At 58.9% G+C, this 20,902-nt stretch overlaps 1 protein-coding gene across 3 annotated transcripts in view; it reads left to right on the top strand.

The window, feature by feature from the left end:
- The window catches only part of SMG5 (SMG5 nonsense mediated mRNA decay factor), a 35,228-nt gene extending 16,216 nt beyond the window's left edge, over positions 1 to 19,012 (top strand). Inside the window, exons 9-23 of one of the 3 annotated variants that reach the window (XM_044449137.1) lie at positions 1,132 to 1,200; positions 1,864 to 2,072; positions 2,702 to 2,839; positions 3,935 to 4,654; positions 7,039 to 7,208; positions 8,106 to 8,181; positions 9,102 to 9,277; positions 9,957 to 10,115; positions 10,355 to 10,414; positions 11,020 to 11,179; positions 11,789 to 11,879; positions 12,517 to 12,591; positions 14,089 to 14,227; positions 14,851 to 14,952; positions 15,297 to 19,012. In XM_044449137.1, the coding sequence (XP_044305072.1) occupies positions 1,132 to 1,200; positions 1,864 to 2,072; positions 2,702 to 2,839; positions 3,935 to 4,654; positions 7,039 to 7,208; positions 8,106 to 8,181; positions 9,102 to 9,277; positions 9,957 to 10,115; positions 10,355 to 10,414; positions 11,020 to 11,179; positions 11,789 to 11,879; positions 12,517 to 12,591; positions 14,089 to 14,227; positions 14,851 to 14,934 (2,326 nt within the window). In that variant the 3' untranslated portion in view covers positions 14,935 to 14,952; positions 15,297 to 19,012. Of the gene's footprint in view, positions 1 to 1,131; positions 1,201 to 1,863; positions 2,073 to 2,701; positions 2,840 to 3,934; positions 4,655 to 7,038; positions 7,209 to 8,105; positions 8,182 to 9,101; positions 9,278 to 9,956; positions 10,116 to 10,354; positions 10,415 to 11,019; positions 11,180 to 11,788; positions 11,880 to 12,516; positions 12,592 to 14,088; positions 14,228 to 14,850 lie in introns of all 3 variants that reach the window. The other 2 variants (XM_044449136.1, XM_044449138.1) reach the window with 2 other exon arrangements.
- Positions 19,013 to 20,902: the final 1,890 nt, after the last annotated feature.

The following is a 20,902-nucleotide window of genomic DNA, read 5'->3' as shown; positions in this document are numbered from 1 at the left end:
TGACTGACTGACTGTTGTGAGCTGTCCAGAGATGTGTAGTGATTGGACGGGTCAGAAATATCCCAAATAAATGTGCAGGTCCGGCCAGTGCTGTCTGAGCTGGGATCAGGTCTGCATTCCGGGGCAATCTTCCTCTTCGCCTCAGAGGTTCTCTTGGCATTGAGAAGATGACGTGACTGGGGGATTCTGGGTGGGGAAGACCACTGTTCTGCTGTGAAGGCTTCTCAGGTCTTCGAGGGCGCTGTTTCCACTGCCTTCCCGTTGCTGTTCTGTGTTGAGGCGTAGCAGCTGGATGCCTGGATGGCTAGTGCGGCCGCTGCTTGCTGCAGCAGGTTGTCCGTGCATCCTTCCCCATCCAGGCTGGAGAACTTGGGATGCTAGGTACAAAACTGTCCGTGGTTTGCGCTTCAGGTGCCCTGCATCCTCGTGTTATTGCACAAGCGCAGTAGTTGCCCAAAACGTTGAGCAGCTGCACGGTGTAATTCTGTGTCCAGGCTGAATTTTGCAGTCTGTGGAATTGGCACACAATTCCTCCGGTAACCATGGCTTCTGGGGTTGTGTCAGGAATCACCTACGCACTTTCAATCCTGCAGGACTAGAAATTTGATTTTTAAAGAAATCTTGCTGAAGAAGACGTGCTGCTCTTGCCAAGAGCAGGAAAAGGTCCTCCTGTGGCAATTCCAGAAGTATGAATGGGACGCAAGCTACTTCAAGCGAAAGCATTGTTAAGGCACAATCCTATGCACATTTAGGCAGAAAAGACGCCTGGAAAAAAAGACCAGAACATGCTGACTGGAGGGCGCGGAGGGTTGTAAGCCTTTTTTCTGTCTAAACTTGCATAGGGTCATGCCTGTGAATGGTCTGTCCCAATTATATTAATTTGTTTCCATCACCCAAAACAATTGATCTACGACCCTTTGCCATCCCCTGCTGTTTATTAGCCGTTCATGGCATGTCGGTGATCTCAAAAGAAAGCAAAGTCTGTTCCGGTGTGCAAGGCACAAGGATTTTGCTGCCAAAACCATCCCTTGCTGCCACGAGCTCTTGGGCCAGCGGCAGTCTGGAAGCCGGCGCTGACTCACACTGTTCCTGCCTCCCTGCTAAAACCCATCACTTCACCCCTCTCTGTAGGTGCAAAGACATTAAAAGGCTACTGGTGAGCTTCTTGTACTTGCAGACGCTCCTTCAGCCCAAGAGCAGGTGAGTCTCTCGAGCCTCCGCTTGTCTCCTGTGCCTCTGTGCTGCATATCGTGGCTTCGCTGGAGCAGGCGTCGTTCCAGGGCAGATCGCCGGAACCAAACCCTCTGCGCTAGGGAAAGCACGTGTCTTAAGGATGCAGGGGGAGAAATCCTTGCTCCAACCTCCCCCGCCCCCGGCCCTTTAATCTGTTCTGGGTCTTGCCTTTGTTGCAAATCGGAAGTGTTGTCCTTTCACTGGAAGGCGTGTTGCCTGCGCCGTGAGGTTAAGTCGTCTTTGGCCTGTGAACGTGCAGGATGGGGCTGCGATGTGCTAGGGAAGGACAAGCGCCCGGCTGCTGGAAAAAGTTGAATTCTCAAATGCCTGTTCTGCTTGGGATGGGTTTTGAGTAAAGTTGCTCTTCCTCTGAGCTGGAAAAACGCAGGATGTCGATGAACAAGAATAATCGTCGTTTTCAGCTGGGTACAGGGCAACTCCTGCCAATGGGGGGGGGGGGTTCTGCCTAAAATAGCAGGCTCAGTGGTTCCCGTGGCCACTGGATCCACTCTGGGACTGCCGGGGAGGGCTTGGAGGGGGAGCCTGCTCCACCCCGTGGCTGCTGGCGCCCTGCGAGGGCTGTCTCATGATCTCGGGGGGCCCTGTCTCCCTGTCTTCTCTGATGCCCAGTTCTGTGGACTCCGAGCTGACGTCTCTCTGCCAGTCGGTCCTGGAGGATTTCAACCTCTGCCTCTTCTACTTGCCCTCTCCACCTAACACGAGCTCTGCCAACGAGGATGAAGAGGAATACGAGAATGGCTACTCCTTCCTGCCAGACCTTCTGATCTTCCGGATGGTCGTTGTCTGCCTGATGAGCGTCCACAGCCTCAAAAGGGCAGGTAACTGGTGCCACCCTGCAGGATCTTTCCAGGGAAGAGATTCTGGGAGTCTGCAGAAGTCCAGCTGCTGCAACAGCTCTGGCTTGCTTGTTCCCGAGGGGCCCGTCCGTGTGTTACAGCCAAGTGAACTGAGCTGGCACTTTATGTGCTGGAATAGCAGCATGGAAGGGTGCCGTTCGGCCCCCGGCCCATTGCACTTCCACTCCGCAAACCCAGGAACCAGTTTCTGGGCTCACTTGTGCACAGGGCGAGTCGGCAGGAGAAGCAAGTTGAACCCTCCTTCAGTGTTTGCTTCCCTCTTCCATTCCAAAAGAAAGGTTGGTTGCAGTGAGCAAGGCTAAAACCTCACGTGGAAATTTCAGCCTTTGAAAGTGCCTGAAATATCAACATTCTTAGCTTTGGGGCAAACATGTTTTTCCAGGTCTGCTTCTCTCGGGTGGTCTAATTTTGCTCCTCCTGGAAAAATTCTGGCATTGCTCTGAATTGAGCAAATACGTGGCTGTGAGGTTTGCTCCCTGCAGGTGTTTTGAGCCCCGAGGCAGGCGCAGCCCATTCTCCCAGCTCGGCACCGGGGTCTCCTGGCCACTGGCTGCTCTTCTCCTCACCCGGCTCCCTCCCTCTCCTTGCAGGCTCCAAGCAGTACAGTGCAGCCATTGCGTTTACACTGGCCCTCTTCTCTCATCTCATCAACCACGTCAACATTCGCCTGCAGGCGGAGTTGGAAGAAGGCGAGAACGCAGTTCCAGCCTTCCAGAATGATGGCACAGGTAAAGGCAGGGGATTGCCCCAGAGGTAGTTAAATCCGTCTGGTTGCTGGTTGCCTGGCATCGCTTGGGTTGCCTTTCTGCCCTTGTGACAAGGCAGGCAGCATCGGACAGGGGACCTTGCTGCTCAAGGTGTAGCCAGAACTCTCCTGGTCCAGTCTTTCCTTTTCAGCCGAATTTAGCTTCTCACTGCAGCTTCCTGCATAAAGAACCTCCCTCCTATTTCCTGGAGAGAGTTTTTAATCTTGTGTGTACGTGGAAAAGCCTGCGTATCTGCAGTGCAAATTAAACTTCAGTTAACAGTCCTTTGCTTTTCTCAGGAGACACTGGGAATTGTTAGTTCTGTGACAAGGGGCTAAGGTTTTTTAATTGAGAATATTTCTCCCCATGGCAGACTACATTTCCCAGCATTCTTTACAAAAAAGGACAGTCGCAAAGTTGATAAGCGTCTATACTATTGAAATGTCTGATGGATATTTTTTTCTTGCAAGGATTTACTGGGTCTGTTCTCATGTAAGGGCAACCCCTGACACTTTGGGTTGTCTGTGGGTTAAACAACCCAGTGTTAACTTTCGGTAAATTCTTAGGTTAAGTTCAGGTTGTTCAGCCCATGAACCAGTTTTGGAAATCATGCAGCAAACAAAGCAGAAGAGGCTTGCACACAGCAAGCGGACCAGCCTCTGTAACTTGCAAACCAGGCCACTGACTTTGCTTTGCTTCACTGGGAAAGGAAAATGAGAGCCAGGCTAGAAGCCAGGAGTGGGGAGAAAGAGGGAGGCAGTGAGGCCGGGTGGGAGGAGACTGTGCCCTTCCAGGTAGAAAGTGCTGAGCTCAGCAGACCACCCGATTCTCTCTGTCAAGGGCAGCTGCTGATACACATGTACTTAATGCTGTCCATCCTCTACTAAAAGCTGCAACGGGAATAATTCCCGCTTGCTCCTCTGTCACTGCTCAGTGGCCATCCCCAGGTGGATGCCCTCCAGATGTGCTGGGGGGAGGACTGGTCTGGGATCACAGGGTGAGGTGTGGAATTGCCCGGGGAGCCACTTGGGATGAGAAGGCTTCCCAGAGCATGCCTGCTTTGGCTGTCCTTTGCAGAGGATCCTGAGGGCCGGGAACCATTGAACTCTGTGGAGAGAGACGCTGAGGCCAACCTGGCCAACCACCGTCCTGCCGAGGAGCAGAAGAAGAGCGAGAGCAAGAAAGGCAAGAAGTACTCGCGCCTCTCCTGCCTGCGCCGCCGCCGCCACGCTCAGAAGGGGGACGAAAGCGACCTGAGCGAGGGCTTTGACTCTGACTCCAGCCCGGGCTCCACCAAGGGGAGCGACGGGTCCGAGAGCGGCTCGGAGAAGAGTGGTGAGGAGGCCGAGGCGGCATTCGATGTGGAGACCGACTCGGACATGAACAGCCAGGAGTCCCGCTCGGACCTGGAGGACATGGAGGGCGAGGTGGACGCCGAGGGAGGGGGGCAGTCGCGGAGCATGAAGAATGGTGCCAGGGAGGCCCTGGACGCGGCAGAAGGCGAGGGCGGGCAGCCCGCGGACGTGCAGAGCCCCGGCGTCGCCAAAGCTGAGGCAGCCCTGGAGCCCGTCGCCAACGGGCCGGGCTCCTTGGGCCCCAGCGACGCCAGCATAGCCAGCAACCTCCAGGCCATGTCCACACAGCTCTTCCAGACCAAGCGCTGCTTCCGGCTGGCTCCCACGTTCAGCAACGTCCTCCTCAAGCCGAACTGCGAGCTGCCTGCCCCGAAGGAGGATGCGGGCGACAAGCCCTGTGTGAATGGGGACGTGGAGAAGGCCAGCGCGGCTGCCGAGCAAGGTGAGGCCGCGAGAACTTGCTGGGCTGGAAAGGAGGCCTTGGCACTGGCGTGGACCAGGGCCCAGAGGCCGTGCGCAGCTCGTGTTCTCCCTGCGCCCAACTGCATCCAACTCGTGGGCCGGCTCAGAGCCCCACGGCGGGCAGGAGCCAGCCCAGGGTCCCGCCACGCTGTCCGCCCTTTTCCCATTTGCTCTGCTGGAGGGAGCCCCTAGCGAATGTTGAGGCTGCCCCCGACCGGGAGGTGCTTGCATTTGAAATGGGATTGTCCAGGTGGTTGGAGGCTATTGGGAATGGGCGCGCTGGCCTGCGGGACTCTGTCTCGGAGAGCATGGCTCGCCACAGGGCCGCATACGGATCAGCTGGAACGACTGCAGCCAGTCCTGACACAAAGGTGCATTCATTTCAATGCGCCTCGACCCAAGAAGGTAGTTTATACCCAGTGAAGGCTGGGCAAACAGATATTTTGGCCTACAGCTTCCGTCAATGGGCTGTGCTGGTTGGGGCTAATGGGAGTTGTTGGCAAAAGTCTGGTGGGCCATAGGTGGAGAGGCGGTGGTTAAAGCAGTTACTTTCCTTAGGAGCACTTACTGGGATATAAAACGCTTCTCTGGGAAATTCTTTGCACATGCTGGGAATCTCCCAGTGAAAGCTGTCGTTAAATAACCTGAAGGAAGTTCTGCTCATTTTGTCTCCCAAACCAGCGAGATTTGGGACGCCTTTTTATTTCTGCCCAGAACGACTGGGTTGGGAACTGGGGAGGTTTTGAGGAGGGCGTAGAAGAGCCGGTAGCAGCTGTGGGACAGAGTCAAATGTGGACTTTGCAGTCCTTAGTGGTATGGATGCCGTTCTTCCAACGGCGCTACCACGAGTCGTAGCATTAGCGTTGTTATTACTAATAATAGGTTGGGTCACCCTGCGACTTTGGGCCGTGGGCTGCAGATGGGATTCTGGTGGGCAAAATGGCCCCCACACTTCCTGCTGATTGATGCCTGTCCTTAAGATAAAATCCTGACAAGGAGAGTTTGGGTGCAGGAGCAGGTGACAGTTCAGTCTCTCTAAGGAGGGGGCCCCCAGCTGTGGGACTGCCCAGAGCAGGCCCTGTCGCTGCCACCCAGTTCATCAAAGCTGACGGAGTGGTCCCGTCCCCCCAAGCAGGGTCCCTGGAAGCATCAGCAATGAGGTGCTCTTGGTTCTTGGCTGCTTCCTGGGATTACCCTGTTTATTGATGAAGTGGCTAAATGCTTCTGAAGGATGAGGTGATGCCCGTTGGGACAGCCATGGGGCCCGTGAGCCCTGGAACCCTCCACGGAAACTAGAAGCAGGCGCGAGCGTTCTTGGCGGCTTTCAGGGGCAGATGGCAAAGGCATGTGATGCGGATGCGGATGCAGGGCAGAGTTAGGAAGCGGCAATTCTAGCCGGGCCAAGACTGGAGGTGACCTGCTTCTCCGGGGAGGGGTTTCTGGGTGAAAGTGGCCGTCATCCCTCAGGGTCTGTGGCCCAGCAGACCATCCCCATGGTAAAAGCCCAGTGTTATCTAGTGGGATGGACTTCACGCTTGCCGGGGGCTTGTGATCAGCCCTCGCCTTAGAAATGTGTGCACTTCACATGGCACTGCCCACACCCAAAGAGTGTGGTCGTGACGCCAGATGCCGCCCCTCCTGACTAGGCCCTCCAGTGAAATCGGCAAGCCCTTCAGGGCTCAGGTGGGGTGAATGCTGCACCCATGCTGCACACCCAGGCAGGCGTGAGGCAGGGCCCGTGCCATTCCCCCTGGAGCTCAGGTGCTGGGCACCGGCTCATGAGAATCAAGAGGAAATGTTCCCTGCTCAGGGGCTACAGAAATGCCGCCGTTCTCTGGGAGAGGAAATCCCTAGGGGGACAGAATAAAAGTGGTCTTCTTGGGATGGACAGTGCGCCATATGACGCTCTTTAAATGCCTCGGGGGACGGTGCCCTGACAATTGGCCCTGCTGGCCGAGGTCTATGGGAACTGTAGTCCCAGGCGTCTGGAGGGTGCCAGGTGGCTTATGCCAGCTTATCCGGAAGTCATGGTTGGCTAGCAGGGACACACAGACAAAAGGTGAGGATCTTTTGTTACAGGTCCCACTTCTTCTGTTGGAAACCAGGAGAGCTGCAGTATTAAAATTCTCCTTCCCGCGAAACCATTTGCCCCATCAGTGAAAGCAGAGGCAAACCGTTTTCTACCACTTCTTGAGCAAAACTTCAGCAGGCTTCATGGGGCCAGGAAAGCAAAAATAAAACTGGGGCCAGACAGATGCCTTTCCTAGAACGGAGCCTTCCATTATCTTCTGCTCCTGCTGTTACTGCCCCTCGCGAAGCTGTCCAAGTGTCTTTGATGTTAACGAGGCCTTTCTCTTGCCAAAGATGACGTTTCTGAGTCGGAGGAGAGCCTCTCGAGCAGCAAATCCTGCCGGAATGAGCGTTCCCTCCAGGAGAGGCTGGAAATCCTTGCCAGCGAGGGATTGCTGCCCACCGTGAAGGTGTTCCTGGACTGGCTGAGGACCAACACGGACCTCATCATCATGTGTGCGCAGGTGCGCGTGTGTCTGTGCGGTGGGGGCTCTCGTCCAGCGCCCGGTGGGCTCACGGCAAATGCCCAGTCCGAACATGAGGCCCGGCGTGTGTTCAGCCCGGGGCCAGCCGGGCTTGCAGGAATAGCGCAAGGTGTCGGTTGGGCTTCCTGAGGGCAAGCTGGGTGGAACGCACATTAAAGCACGGGGGGCAGAGGGGAAGGGTTTGCGCGGCCGCCCCCCACGGGGGTGGTGATGCAGTAGGGCTCGGATGCACAGCCGGCGGCAAGGGTGGCAGGGGGACTGGGCGGCAGGCAATGATGTGGGGAAGACCCACAGGCCTGGGTTGCGGGCAGGTTTTCCCACAAGCCACTGCAGACAGCGCCTGCGTGGCACCTCTCCGCGAACATCGACGGGGCAGCGCTCGGATTAGCAGAGCTGTGCTGCTCACGAGCCAGAGTCCTCGCTGGTTTGGCACTCTCGTGTTGCCTCGCTGGTGTCCGCCCTTGCCCCACGGCGGTGTCGGTGCTGACGGTGCAGCCGGCGCCTCCCGGTGCGTGGCAGCCCCGGCCCGTGCAGAGCTAGAAGTGTGACGTCGGGTGGCAAGGCAGTGAAGGTGCTCCTCGCCCACGCCGCTGTCTCTCGGCCTGCCCCTTTGCAGCGCTGAAGCCCAGCTTGGGGAGGAGGCCGGGGCGTGTGTGCGGAGGACTGCCCCCGCACGCTCCCTGCCCTCCTCCCCTGCGGCTGCAGTCGTGCGGCTTGGGCTGAGCTTGTCTTGCCACGCACCCTCCCGGCATCGGCTGTCCCGAAGCACTCCGGTGAACTGCAGGGCCGCAAGGCGCTTTGAACCTCGTTCTCTCTGAGCCACGCTGTGGCGCCCGGCGTTCTCACCTCCCACGCCTTTGTGTTCTTCCTCCCCAGAGTTCTCAGAGTTTATGGAACAGACTTTCTGTCCTTCTGAACCTGCTTCCTTCCGCTGGAGACCTGCAGGACTCCGGTATGTTTACAAGAAGTTTCCCCTGGCTGTGCCCGCCTTGCTGTGCGGTGCTGTTGTTTACTGGGGGCCTTCTCCTCCGACACCTAGTCAAATTCCTGGCGCAGGACTGGGACTGGATTCCCATGCAGCTGTTTGCACCAGGCCGCCTGAACTCCCCGCTCGGTGGCTCTGCGGAATTTCGGCCACGATCTTCCCTGCCTGCGGCTGGGGCCGTGCCTCCGAGATCCTGCGTCCATGGAGGGCTGCGGCTCAGTGGCAGAGCTCTGCCTGCGAAGCGCCCTGGCCTCAGCTCTCAGAATCCTTGGCAGGGCTGAGCGAGGCCCTCTTCTGGAAGGCATTCCATGCCGCTCCCAAACCCAGGCCCTGCCTTTGTGCCAGTCTTTGCATCCCACGAAGAGGCCTTGTTCTTTCCCCGCTTTTCCCTGGGAGGCTGCCCCACTCCCGGTCCTGCCTGGTCCAGGGGAACGGGACTTCGCGCTGCGTGGGGTGGCAGTGGGGTGGTGATGCGGGCAGCCACCCTCTGCACGTCGTTCTCGGGGTTCCGGACAGTGGGGCACACGTGACGCTGCCTGGCAGGCCGAACTTCTGCTGATGCCGAAAGGAGGGGCGAACCAGAACACCGAGGCAGAGCCTGCTGTTGAGCCGAGCCCAGGGCCCCCCAACTTGTCCGGATCTGGGGGTTCCAGTAACTGCAGAGCACTTCTTGCATTTGGGTGGGGCTAGTCAGATGTGGGGGCAGGGAGGGGGAGGGTGCAGCAGCCGGGCAAAGGGATGGCGGGGAGGCGGCCGGCCAGGCTACAGTGGGGGAGCAGAGGCCATCTGGATCTGTGGCCATCCCGTGACTGCTCTGACCCTTCCTTTCTCTTCCCTTCCCTTCCCTTCCCTTCCCTTCCCTTCCCTTCCCATCACTGATGCTGCAGGGCTGTTTCTCTGCACCGAGGTAAAGAGCATGCTGCCAGGATGTGACCTTCCAGACCCGAGCCCCTGCTTGCTTCTCCCCGAAGACGTGGCCCTCCGCAACCTTCCCCCATTAAAGAACGCACACAAGAAGTTTAACTTCGAGCAGGACCGGCCTGCCCTCACGGAAGTGGAAGAGGTGGGAGGAAGGCCCTCGGCGTGGCGTTGGGGCGGGCGGAAATGTGGGACGGAAGAGCAGCCGTGTGGGTAGAGGGACCCCGGGTCGAGTTGGAAGTGGCGCGGAAGGGGGCGACTCGGGCGGTCCGGGGAACGGGGCATCTCCCCTGAGGAGGGGCTGCAGTGCCGGAGCGGCTCAGCTCAGAAAAGGGCTGGGTCGGGGGATGCGAGAGAAGGGCGGTGGCTGAGGCCTGGGCAGGAGAAGCCGGGCAGGGAGGCGGCTTTCTCCTTCCCAGTGGGGCCATCCCAGGCTCCGGATGGGTGGGGGGCTGGGGAGAAATGGGGAGGACTATTTCGTTAAGCCGCAGAGCTGGCTTCTGTGCAGGGCAGCAGCAGCAGCAGCCCCGCATTGGTCCCGGTCTCAAGGGCTCTGCGCTGCCTCCGGTCTCCAAGGCCACTGTTGCTGGGGAACGTGGGCGGGAGGGTGCTCGCAGGTGCTCCTGGTGGACGTCCCCAGGCAGCCGCTTGCCCACCGAGGAGGCGGAGATGCCCCTCTGGCTCTGCAGCCCGCCTTGACTGCGGAGAGCTGGCCAGAGGGCCCCCATCCAACCCCTTCCATCGCGCGTCGGCTGTGGCGCGGCTGTGCCCGGGCGGCCCCCGCTCCCCCCAGCTCACGGCCTCCCTGCTGCTCTCGCGCGCAGTCCGTGGTCCGCATCTGCTGCATCCGGAGCTTCGGCCACTTCATCACCCACCTGCAAGGCAGCATCCTGCAGTTCAACTCCGAGGTCGGGATCTTCATCAGCATCGCTCCGTCGGAGCAGGACGGCCTGCTGCAGCAGGCGCAGGCACAGCTCCGCATGGTGAGCGGCTGCACCCGCGGCAGGAACGGGACGGGGGGCGCGTGCCGGGGGCGCGTGCCTGCCGGCGCTCCCCGCGGAAGTGCCTGGCCAGGGGGGCGGGGGGGCCGCTCGCTCAAGGCCCCCTTGCTCGCACCACCTGTGCGTGTGAGGACCTCTGCTGTTCGGAAGCATCGCCGAAACGGCGGGGGGGGGGCGCCAACACGGACTGACGGGGGCTGCACTGTCCCCTTTGCTCCCAGGCTGCTGAGGAAGCTCGCCGGAACAGGCTCATGAGGGACATGGCCCAGCTCCGGCTGCAGGTATGGTGTGGGGCTGCTCACGGGGTGCGGAAGCGCGAGCTGCAGGCCTTGGGGGTTCGTGGGGCTCGCCACGTGAGCTGTGGAAACGTGTCCCTTCAAGGCCCCGGCTGAATCGGGGCTCTGCTGCCAAGGCGCGCGGGTCCCGCACTGGGAGGGGGTCAGACCGGGAAGGCCACAGCTGAAGCCCCCAGCAACGTGGCGCCTGCTGCCCGGGCCGGGCCCCTCTCACGGAGGCCTGAGGAGCATTCCTGCCTGAGGTTAGGAATTGCCAGAGTCAGTCCCGCGGCGCTCCGTGATTCCAGGCAAGCCCTGGGTCCACCTGGCCCAGGACGGACGGCGGTGGGTGGCAGCCGTCCAGAATCCGAGGCAGGTGTTTTTGCAGCTCGGCTCCCTGGGCCGAGCTGGGACGCGTTCATCCCAGCTGCGCATGCTGCTGGCTCCCTGAGCCCTCCGTGGGGAGGACCGCCCCCTCTCAGCAGGGGCTCCTCTTCCGTGCGCAGTCCTTCCTCCCCTTGTGGCCGGGCGCTCCCCTGCCCTGGAGGCTTTGCGTCCGAGCGGCAGGGAGCCAGCTCTCCAGGTCAGGCGTCTCCTCCTCCCCCCCACAGCTGGAGGTGTCGCAGCTGGAGGGCAGCCTCCAGCAGCCCAGAGCACAGTGCGTGATGTCCCCCTACCTGGTCCCCGATACCCAGGCCCTCTGCCAGCACCTCTGCACCATCCGGCAGCTGGCCGCCAGCGGGAGGTTCATCGTCATCATCCCGCGGACAGGTGAGTCCCTCCTCGCGGTGGGGCCGCAGCCCATTGCGGCAGTGCTTGGCTTGGTCGGGCTGGCGCAGCGCGTCCCCTGCGTTCGTCCGCCCCGCTGCGCGTGCCCACTCAGTCCGGATTCCCCTCGGCCCCACCTCGAGTCCTGCGTGCAGTTCTGGGTGCCGCCTGGGAAGGGGCTTGGGAGGGCAGCGAGGACGATCCGGGGACGGAGGCGAAGCTCTGTGAGGAAAGAACTGGGCCAGTCTGGCCTCGAGAAGAAAGGCCGTCACGCTGCGGAAGGGCAGGTCTCTCCTCAGTCATCCCGGAGCGCAGGACTCCGAGCAAGGGCCTCAAGTTGCGGGGAGCTGGAGGAACAGCCCGGCTGTGAGCAGTGCGGCAGTGCAAGGCATGGCCCGGCGGGGGGTGCCCCCCCACGCTGGAGGCATTCGAGACGTGCCCGGGCAGCCGCCGGGGGGGGGGTCCTGCACTGAGCAGGGGTGGCACCCAGTTGCGCCTTCCGTCCTGTGACTCTGACTGGGGGGGAGGGTTCCAGAGGGAATTATCCTGTGCTAAGGTGGCCCCTGGAGCAAGCAGCAGATTTGTAACGCTCCCCCTTTCTTGTTTCATCAGTGATTGATGGCTTAGACTTCCTGAAGAAGGAGAACGCAGGTGCCCGAGACAGCATCCGATACTTGGAGGCAGAATTTAAAAAGGGAAACAGGTAGGGTGCTCTTCCCTTCTCTGGTGGTCCCTGGAGAAAGGGCCGGCTGTTCGTGTTTCCTGGGACAAAATAATGAGGGGGAGGTTTAAGAGATCTCGCCTGGGTTCTGTTTTGCACACCCCGCCCCCCAAAAAAGAAAGAAAGTGCAAGGCCGAGGGGCCGAGGAGGCTCCCGCCCACGAAAAGCAGCCTGCTTCCAGCGTGTGGCTTTTCAAAATGGCCCCCACCTGACTCACAGTCAGAGGCGTACGGGCTGAGCTGTGTGTGTGACCTCGGAAGCACCAGAGCTGCCCTGAACGTGTGCACACGTTTCATGGATTCTGCTTGGTTGGCCTTCCAGGGAGGCCCCCGTCCTTCGGAGCGCTCTTCCTCCCTCGTGCGGCTCAAGGCGGGAGGCTGGCAGGCTCAAAAGGCGGCTTGAGGCCCTCCTGCTGGTGTGTGTGCCTTCCATGACCTTAAGAGGCTGCCCCAGCCTCTCCCATCACCTCGTCGTGATGATTTCGGTTACCTGTGCTCTTACCTTGCATTTCTATTGTGGACCACTTAAGGATTTTAATATATGAAGTGGTGTGAAAGTGTTGCAAGTAAGGACATACGTTTGCTCCACTGGGCTCATTGAGTCGGATCTTCTGTCTCAGATATATTCGCTGCCAGAAAGAGGTTGGGAAGAGCTTTGAAAGGCATAAGCTGAAGAGGCAAGACCTAGATGCTTGGTAAGTAACGCAGATAAGCTTGTATCCGGCTTTCTTCTCAGAACGCTTTGCCCCCACTCTGCCCCGCAGCTAGGAGACAGAATCGCTATTTCCCTGGTCACTGGAGCTGCTCTCAAGTGCTGCCTCCAAAACCTCTTGCAGTCGCTTTAAGACCCTTCAAAAGGAATAAGATCAAACTGAGTGTCAAGATGCAGAATTCAGTGGGTTGCACCAAGTACTGTGGGTTTTCGGTAGTTATGTGCAGTTGTAGAAAGACAGCCTGACTCCGTTCCTCTCTGAGAGGAACCTCTGCCCCTCCTGGGATGCCTGTCATCGTACTTCCTTCAGAGGCCATTTCTCATCTTACTCAGTAACAATTTTGCTAGTCCCTGTTCTTCAGAAGTGGGTGATGGGGGAGTGGTTTGGAACTGAGGGAGCCCTGCATGGAAATCCCCACTCACAGGGGAAGACTTTGATTGGTCACTGTCTGTAATGGTTGCGGTGCTTGGAAGAAAGATCGGAAATAGCCAAACTGCCTTTCTGGCATCTTCAGTAGCTGGAAATGGCGGGTTCTTTACCATGGGCCAGAATTCTTCAAATTGCATTGTGGGGGTTTTATTTCTTAATCCTGCCTTATAAACATGTTCTCTGAATGGCTTCCAAATCAAATATTTATGTAAAATAAGCTATCGGAAGTGAGAGTTGCTTAAAGGCCATGGGCTGAGTTCCTCCGAATGCAGTTGAGGCTCAGCAAACATGCAAACTAGGGAACACCCCGCACGCTGCCGGGTTTCCTGAACAAGTGGGGGAGACCGTCTGTCTTCAGCCTGAAGGCCACATTCTGTGGTGGCGTTCCTAGGGATTGATTTCGGTGGTGGGCAAATGAACAGAGCCCAGTACAAAAATACCCAATTTATTGTACTGGGACGCCTTTATTGTCCGTTGCCACGCCTTTAAGAGATGCTTGGAATGGGGGGAAAGTGACGCAGCATCTGGAACGTGCCAAATGCCTGGTGCTTGAAGGAGGGGGGCACTTGGGGGATCGCAGACAGCAAGATTTGCACTCCGGGAGGCCCCCGGAAGGGAGCTCCCTCACCCTTGTTCTAGGGAGGTGCACCTGGCCAGAAGGATCTATTGGAAGCCTTAAAAGTCGCCATCCTCAGTGTGGCCCCTCCAGCCCAGCATAACCTTCACACTCCAAGAGCCTCGGTGGCCAGAGCAGCTCCCAGCCTCCCTGTCGTCTGCGTACTGGAGGGAGGGCTCAGAGGAGAGTGGGGTGCCTTCCCTGAGGTGGGGGCCCAGAACCAAACCGGGCTGGGCTGGGCCCGCCACATGCCGGACGGGACGTTGCACAACACCCGCTTGTGCGTCAGTGGCAGAACCCGCCGCCCCCGGCGTTCAGCCCCGGCGTTCAGCCACGCTCTTGCAAGCATGCAGCCCTGGGTACTCGCGAGCGCTCCTTGCCAAGTCCAGCTGCAGCACCGCTTGTCTCTCTCATCTCTTTGGCCGACGCAACAGGAACCTCTGTAAGATCCTGGACAGCTGCAAACAGCTGACGGCCTCCCAGGGAGGCGGCGAAGACGACACCACCGGGATGGTGACCATAATCACGGGCTTCCAGCTGGAGGACCTCAGTAAACTGTCGGCTCCCATGCAGGTGGGCATGCTTGGCAGGCGGCTGCTTTTGGCTTGTCGTTGCGATTCCTTCGGCTTGGCTTGAGCCCCCTCCCTTGTGTTTTAGTCCTGAGGTCCTTGAAAGGAGGCAGCCGAGGCCTGTTATTTATGTCGTTTGTTGTTAGTCGCGAAGTCGTGTCCGACCCATCGCGACCCCGTGGACAACACTCCTCCAGGCCTTCCTGTCCTCCACCATCCCCTGGAGTCCACTTAAGCTCTCACCCACTGCCCCAGTGACTCCATCCAGCCACCTGTGCAGGAAGAAAGAGATCAGTCAGTTTGTGGGTGCAGAATAGCCACTGAAATGGGGGCGGGGGCACTGCTTCCCACCAGAGCAAAAGTGGTATTGGAGGAACTTACTGCTGCGGGTGCAAAGGCAGACTCTGATTCCCGCTCCTTGCCTGAAACGGCACGGACGGCATCGTCGCGTTCTGCTTGTGAGCGTCCCAGAAAAATTGTCCCACTGTTGGAGGGCAGAGCGTTACACTAGAGCGCGTTGCTTGGGGTGGGGTAGAGGGTGGAAACCTTGCGGCCGCTCTCCCCCTGACCCGCCCCCCCCCCCCGGTCTCTTGTTTTTGCATTCTTATGGCCGTGTCTTTTCTCCAGTCTGCAATCCAGGCAGTAGGCAATGCCAACGTTGAAATAAAAAACGTCCTGGAATTCTACAAGCAGTGGAAGGAAATGGGCTGAGCAGAGAGAAGCCGCTGGGTTGGTTGAAGCTCTGTCTCCCCGTCTTTGGACGTGCCGCGTAGGAACGAGAGAAGTCAAACCACGGGAGAGATTTGGACACAAGGCAGCAACCCGCGAAAACGCGCGATGGGGCGTGTGCTCCAGACACAGACACATCCCCCCCCGCCACCCCCTCCCTCTCACGGAACGGGCGGCGTCTGCCATGGGGAGCGCAGCCGCCCGGCGAAGAGATGCGTCTCGGCCAGACCCGGGGCGGCGGTCCCCCTTCTCCCGGCAGACGGGCGAGGCGAGGCGAGGCGAGGCTGGTCCGTGGGAGGGGCGCCGTTGGCCTCCAAAACGCTCACTTCGTTTCTCGTCTTCAGAATCTGCAGGAAGCTCTGTGGCCTGCATTTGAAGCGAAGCAAACGAAACGGGAATCTGAACGCATTTAGCCACTGCACCCACCTTGCAGCCGCAGACCTCCAAACAAGCCCGTGATCCTGAGGGGAAGGGCCAGGATTTTGAAGTGGCTCTGGGGGAATCCGATGGTGGGGAAGTGGGCGGCACCATCCCTTCCCTTCCCTTCCCTTCCCTTCCCTTGTTCGTTAATGCTTAGTGATTTCCCCTTTTTCCTCCCTCTCCAGGGGCAGGGGTGGGTTTTTGTGGACCATCAGACACCGGAGAGATTTAAAGCTGGCAAGGAAACCGTGGTCCTGTTTAAGCAAAGCAACGCAGGCTTTGAGCAAGGTGGCTTGGAATGAAAACCCTGGTTTATTTCTTTGTCCCTTGTGGGAAGATCTGGCTGGGACCCCTGCCCCCAATTTATCCCTTTTTGTGCCTTACCTCTCTCTTCCTGTCCAAATGGGTGGGGGGAAACCCCTTGTATTCACGCTTTCCCTTTTTGCTTTTCCTGTGAATTGTCGCGTCGTGTGAGCGGTGTCCCACACCCAGCTTAGGCCGCTTGAGCAGGGAGTGAAAACCCGCTCCTTTCTTTCCCTGGAATTAAATGAGTATCTCTTTGTGCTGCACTGGCCCTGTTGCCACACTCCGGAAACAGGTAGCGGGGCAAAGGCTGCCCCTCTGCTGCTTCAGATCAATGCTTCTTCGTTAGGCGGGGAGAAAGCTTGGACTGGCGAGAGCCCTCTGCAGAGGCTCCCATGGTGCGGCTGCGGGTTGGCGCCTCAGCCCTTCTGTTGGGAGGGTCAGGAGGATGCCTTGCAGGATAGGGTGAGGTGGAAGGGCCCCTGAATGTTCTGTTTCCCTAGCGAAAACGCTGGTGCTTCCTCCTTACCTTTGGAAGGTCAGAGTCCGGAATGGACAAGTCAGATGCAACAGCCGCGGGTGCGGAACGCACCTCTGTGCCGGAGAGCCTGAAGGGAAACTGTCTGTGCTTGTCTCTGCATATCTCTGATGCCCTCCAGTCCTCCGGTTTGCCAGTGCCAGTATTTTAATAAGTTCACCAGGATAAGGATTGAAAAGAGACGAGTATTAGCAAGGCATCCCTTCTCCAGGTTGAGTCGCTTCTCTGCCTGGGGGCCCCCTCTGGAGCCAGACCTCGTCTGCCCTACGTACTTTGAGCACCAGACTGGCCCTTCCTCCCCCCACCCCTCCCAGCGGCTTTGACACCCTCTAGGAAGGAATGTGCTAACAGGGTTTGGAGTCCGTCTTCCCGTGCTTCCCGCGAGGAGCCCACCCAGCATCCCAGTTCCTTCCAGCCGGGAAAGAGCGGAAGGGAGGCTTGCTGGCCAGGTGTGTGCCATGTCACCCCAGCGCGTGGCCCCTCGCCTCGCTCGCTCCGGAAATCAGCCGGACGCTCTGCAGTTTTGTGAGCCGTCCCACGTGTGCCCATCTTGGACCCAGAGGGGATTCCGTGCTTCGCACTCGCCTCGCTTTTCTCTCAATCCCCTTAATATGCTCCTAAGCTTGGCTCTTCATCCAAGAATGGGATTAAACCCGAACCTGCTAACATTTTGCGCTGCCTTCTTGCCTGTTTTTCTATCTCTCCACATCTCATACACATCCCAGGCAAAACGGGGAAAGACTTCCATTGTGTCCGCTGCTTTGGTGATAGCCACTGCCGTCAGATCAGGGGCCAGCATGCTTCCGCTCTTTCCTTTTCCCTCTCCTTCTCAAGCTCCCCTCTGCCTCAGAAACCCGCAGCCGGCTCCCCCTTAAAGAAAGCCTTCCCCGCCCTGCACGCTTCTCCTGCTTCACCAAGGTGCTTGTGCCTCTGAGTTTCGCAGTGGAATCTGGCCGCCCCGCCTTGAAATGAGAGAGCAAGGAGAGCTAGCTACTTGGGGCGCAGTGGGAGGCCAAGCCGGCAGGAGCCATGCTGGGGGAGCTGTGCAGGTGCGTTTTCAGGGTGTGCGGGTGAGCTTTGGCTTTGTGGGGGAGGCTGCAGGTGCTTGGAATGAATGTTGCGCAGAGCTGCACGTCCTCCCTTGAGTCTATGGCCGGCTGTGAGCTGTTGGATTTTTATTTTTATTTTCTTAAGACGTACGGGTGACCTGAGACCACTGCAACCCGAGGCAGAGGCTCGGCAGATGAACTGCGGCGGCCCGCTTGGCAAACGCCTGGCGTATGTGCCCCCGGCGTGTGCCTGGCCGCCTTGCCATAACGGACGGGGAAAGGAAGGAAAGGCCTTCCTGCGCTTCGGGAGGGACGCAAGAAGAGCCGAGATGTTTGCAGAGGGTTAGGCTGGGGTGGACCGGCCCCCAGAGGGCTTTCCTTGCTGTGGAGGCCACTCTGGTGGAGGCCCTCTGTGCCGTTCGGTAGACCTGTGCATGAGACCCAGCTGGGTCTCTGGCTCCTTCAGCTGGGGAGGCGCCACTCCAAGCAGCGCTCTTGCTGAAACGGGAGGCCAGGGTAGCGCACGGAGTGGTCAGATTTGGAGGCCTGCTCTGAGGAAAGATGTCTGGGCCTGACTCCCAGTTTGAGAAACCTCCATGCAGGAGGTCCGGAGGCTTGCTTGCAGGGTCTTTTGCATCCCCTCCCCCCTCTCCTGGAGAGCCTCTTTGGCTGGCGAGTCACTAGCAGCAGAAGACCTGAATGCCACCAAATGCTCCGCTGGCATTTTTGGCCACCTCTGTCAGTGTCCTTTCCAAGCAGCACTTGCTTCCGGACATCCAGCTTTCGCTTTCGAAGCCAGAGTTGCTGGCTAGGACTGCCTGGTGAGCCATGGGGGCTGGTGGGCAGGTCCGCTCCTAGAGAGCGCCCTTCTTCATCCCGTCTGCCCGCCAGCCCCTTCTCTCCGGCGATGTAGGCGTGGGTGTTGGTTGGATTTAAAAATGCCACTTCTCCTCCTGCCCCCAGTGGTGGATGCTCTGCAGGAGCTCTCGTCTCGGGGAGTCCTGCCGCTTCTGGGCGTGGAGGCCTCCAGCCAAGCTGGGCACACCCGAGTGCCGGCACATGGCGCGGAGGGGGTCGAATCCACACCGGGAGGATTTCCGGGCTGCCTAGTCAGTGAGGGGTCCTGGGCAGCTACTGAACTTGGCCTCAACAACTCTGGCCGTGAAGGGAAGGAAGGAGCCAGGTGGGAAATCGGCTGAACTATGCGTCTCTATGTTGCTGCAAACGGGGCTTTTGCTGCATTCTGCCAATGAAGCCACCTAATCTTGGCCCGTCTTGGGGGGCCGCGTGTGTCTCCCGGGAAGCACAGGAGCAGTAGCTTTGCTGGGGGCTCCATTGACTTCCGGGATGTGCCAAACGCCCTCCCTCCTCCTCTTTCCCTTCTTTCTGTTGAGGCGAGATCCCGGGCTGTCCACGCGCTCGGGAAGCCGTGAGCGGTGTTGGTCCTTACAAAGACTCCAGGCCGCAGGTCCTGGGCTTGGCCGCAGAGGCCGCTTCTCGAAAGGTCAGAGTGCTCCGGGGGGGGGCAAAGGTGGGGGAGTTCACTGGGATGCGAATGTACAGCCCCAGAAGTGACCGGCCTGGCCTGGCACCAAGCCAGCTGCCAGCGGCGCTTTCGGGAGGCCTGGTGGAAGGTATGAGGAGGAAGAGCGCTGCTTTGGCCCTGGACTTCACGGCGCACCTCCCCTCTGATTTGATCGGGACACGACGACTTGGCTTAATAAAAACGCAAACTGTTTGTAAATCTTTATTTCTGATCTGTTGTGCTTTTATTGAGTGGGTGGGGGAGACCAGCCTTGCAAGTGCAGAACGGCTTCAGCGTGACAAGCAAATTCTGTTTCTCTAAGCAGCTGCACTTCACTGGTGCTCGTTCATTTAGTAGAGTTAGTCCTGCCTTTTTCCTTTTCGAAGAACTCGAGCAGCTCGCATCATCCGCCTCCTCCCAGCCTGTTCCCCACAACAGCCCTGTGAGGGCAGGCATGGTTGAGCGTCCCCAGTGGGCTCCATGGGGACTAGAACCCGGGTCCGTGCCCCGTGCTTTTAACCACTGCTCCCCTGGCTCTCCTTCTGGCACTTGGGGCCGAAATGGCAGAACTAGCCGGCTGGCTCTGCTTAGAGGTTCTTCTGCAGGCTGCTAAGGCGTATGAGAAGTATTTGGACCTATCGGAACCGGGGGAAAGCGGCATTAAATCTGAGAAACAAGATTACAGGGCGGGTGGGAAGGGAGCCGTGTTCTGGGGAATCGTAGCAAGCTAGATTTGGCCCTCTGGAGGACAGGGCTTGGTCCTCAGCGCTGCACCCTGGCCGCCGCTCTTCCTATATTTTCTTGTCCGTGCTGCCGGCATGTGAAGGGGAGCAGCTCATGGCCGTGCCGCCTGCGGCCCCGTGGGCCAGGGGAGCCCTGATTCCGAGCGGGCCTTCGGCCATTGCCCACGTTCTGCTCTTTGGGCCACCGCGTGATCCAGATGGAGGTGCTGCGGGCTGCAGGTCCCCTTCCACCTCCCCGCACGGCTCCTCTCTCGAACGGGGTCCCCAAATGGCCGGAGCGTGCCGGCGGGGGCCTGCCCCCAGATGTTAGGCAGGCCAAGGGAAAGCTCGCTCGGTGCTTCCCTGATGGACCGTTCTGGGCTGGCTGGCTGGCTGCCTGCGGTGTGTCCATTGGGGGTGGCTGGAGGGGGGCAGGCATTAAATCCCCCAGGAATGCCGAGGCAGAGCAACTCGATTCCCCTGGGGGGGGGGGGCTCCGGGCGCCTTCCCTGTAGCCTTGCGCCCCTATCCTGTGCGCACCTTGCGGTCATCCCCCTGGCGGTTTAGATGTGCGTGCACTCAGGTTTCCATGCCTGTCGGGCCTTTGCACTGGCGCCGTGTGTGCCGGATTTGTTTCTGGAGGATATTTTCATGCCTGTTCTTCGTGGTTTCTTTCTGTTCTTTCTGCCACAGTTGGCTATTTGTCCTGCTGAAACCTTGGGAACAAGTGGGAGCTGGGTGGTTCTGTGTTTATTTTTCCTGCCAAAGCTGAATGGAAACTGAGAGAACTCTTTGCAACAGAATCTGTTTGCAGACACAACAGTGCTCAGAAATGTATTATCTGAACTGCCTACCTCATGCCGAAAAGCTGACGGCTGTGGACTCGGGCTGCTTCCTGGACTGCCATCTCCCTGGCTTGTCCTACAGGGGATCCGGCATGGAATGGCGTTTGCTTTGGTCACTGCATTTCTGCGCAGTCCTATAGCTGAAGCTCACTAGGCGGTTTAGAAAGGCTTGTCACGATACCGCACGGCTGGAGTTACCTGTGTGCTGCCATTACTGGAGGCAAGCAAAGCCAATTCTGAGCGAGGGCAGCGCTGGCCCAGTCAGTGAAAACCCTCTGAAAGCAATTCCAAAAGGGAACAAGCAGCGCGCTTGAACGCTGCCAGAAATGCTTGGCACCTACGCAGAACTTAACCCTTAGCTGGCTGCTTGTTCGGCGGAGGGTCTGGGTGCACTCGCAGCCCGTGTATTTCATGAAGGCAGGCTGCAGAGAAAACTCGGGGGGGGGGGGAGCGGGGCTGGCTCTGAAGGACACTGCCGCACCCCTCATTAGCACATGAAGCAAACCGGGTCTGTTGTCGAGAGCCAGGTGTGTGCCGTGTGCATTGCT

Source organism: Varanus komodoensis, unplaced genomic scaffold (genome assembly GCF_004798865.1).
Source record: "Varanus komodoensis strain SLA01 unplaced genomic scaffold, ASM479886v1 scaffold57, whole genome shotgun sequence".
Classification (NCBI taxonomy): domain Eukaryota; kingdom Metazoa; phylum Chordata; class Lepidosauria; order Squamata; family Varanidae; genus Varanus; species Varanus komodoensis.
The sequence above is the reverse complement of the archived record's forward strand: the minus strand, read 5'-3'. Positions and strand labels throughout refer to the sequence as shown.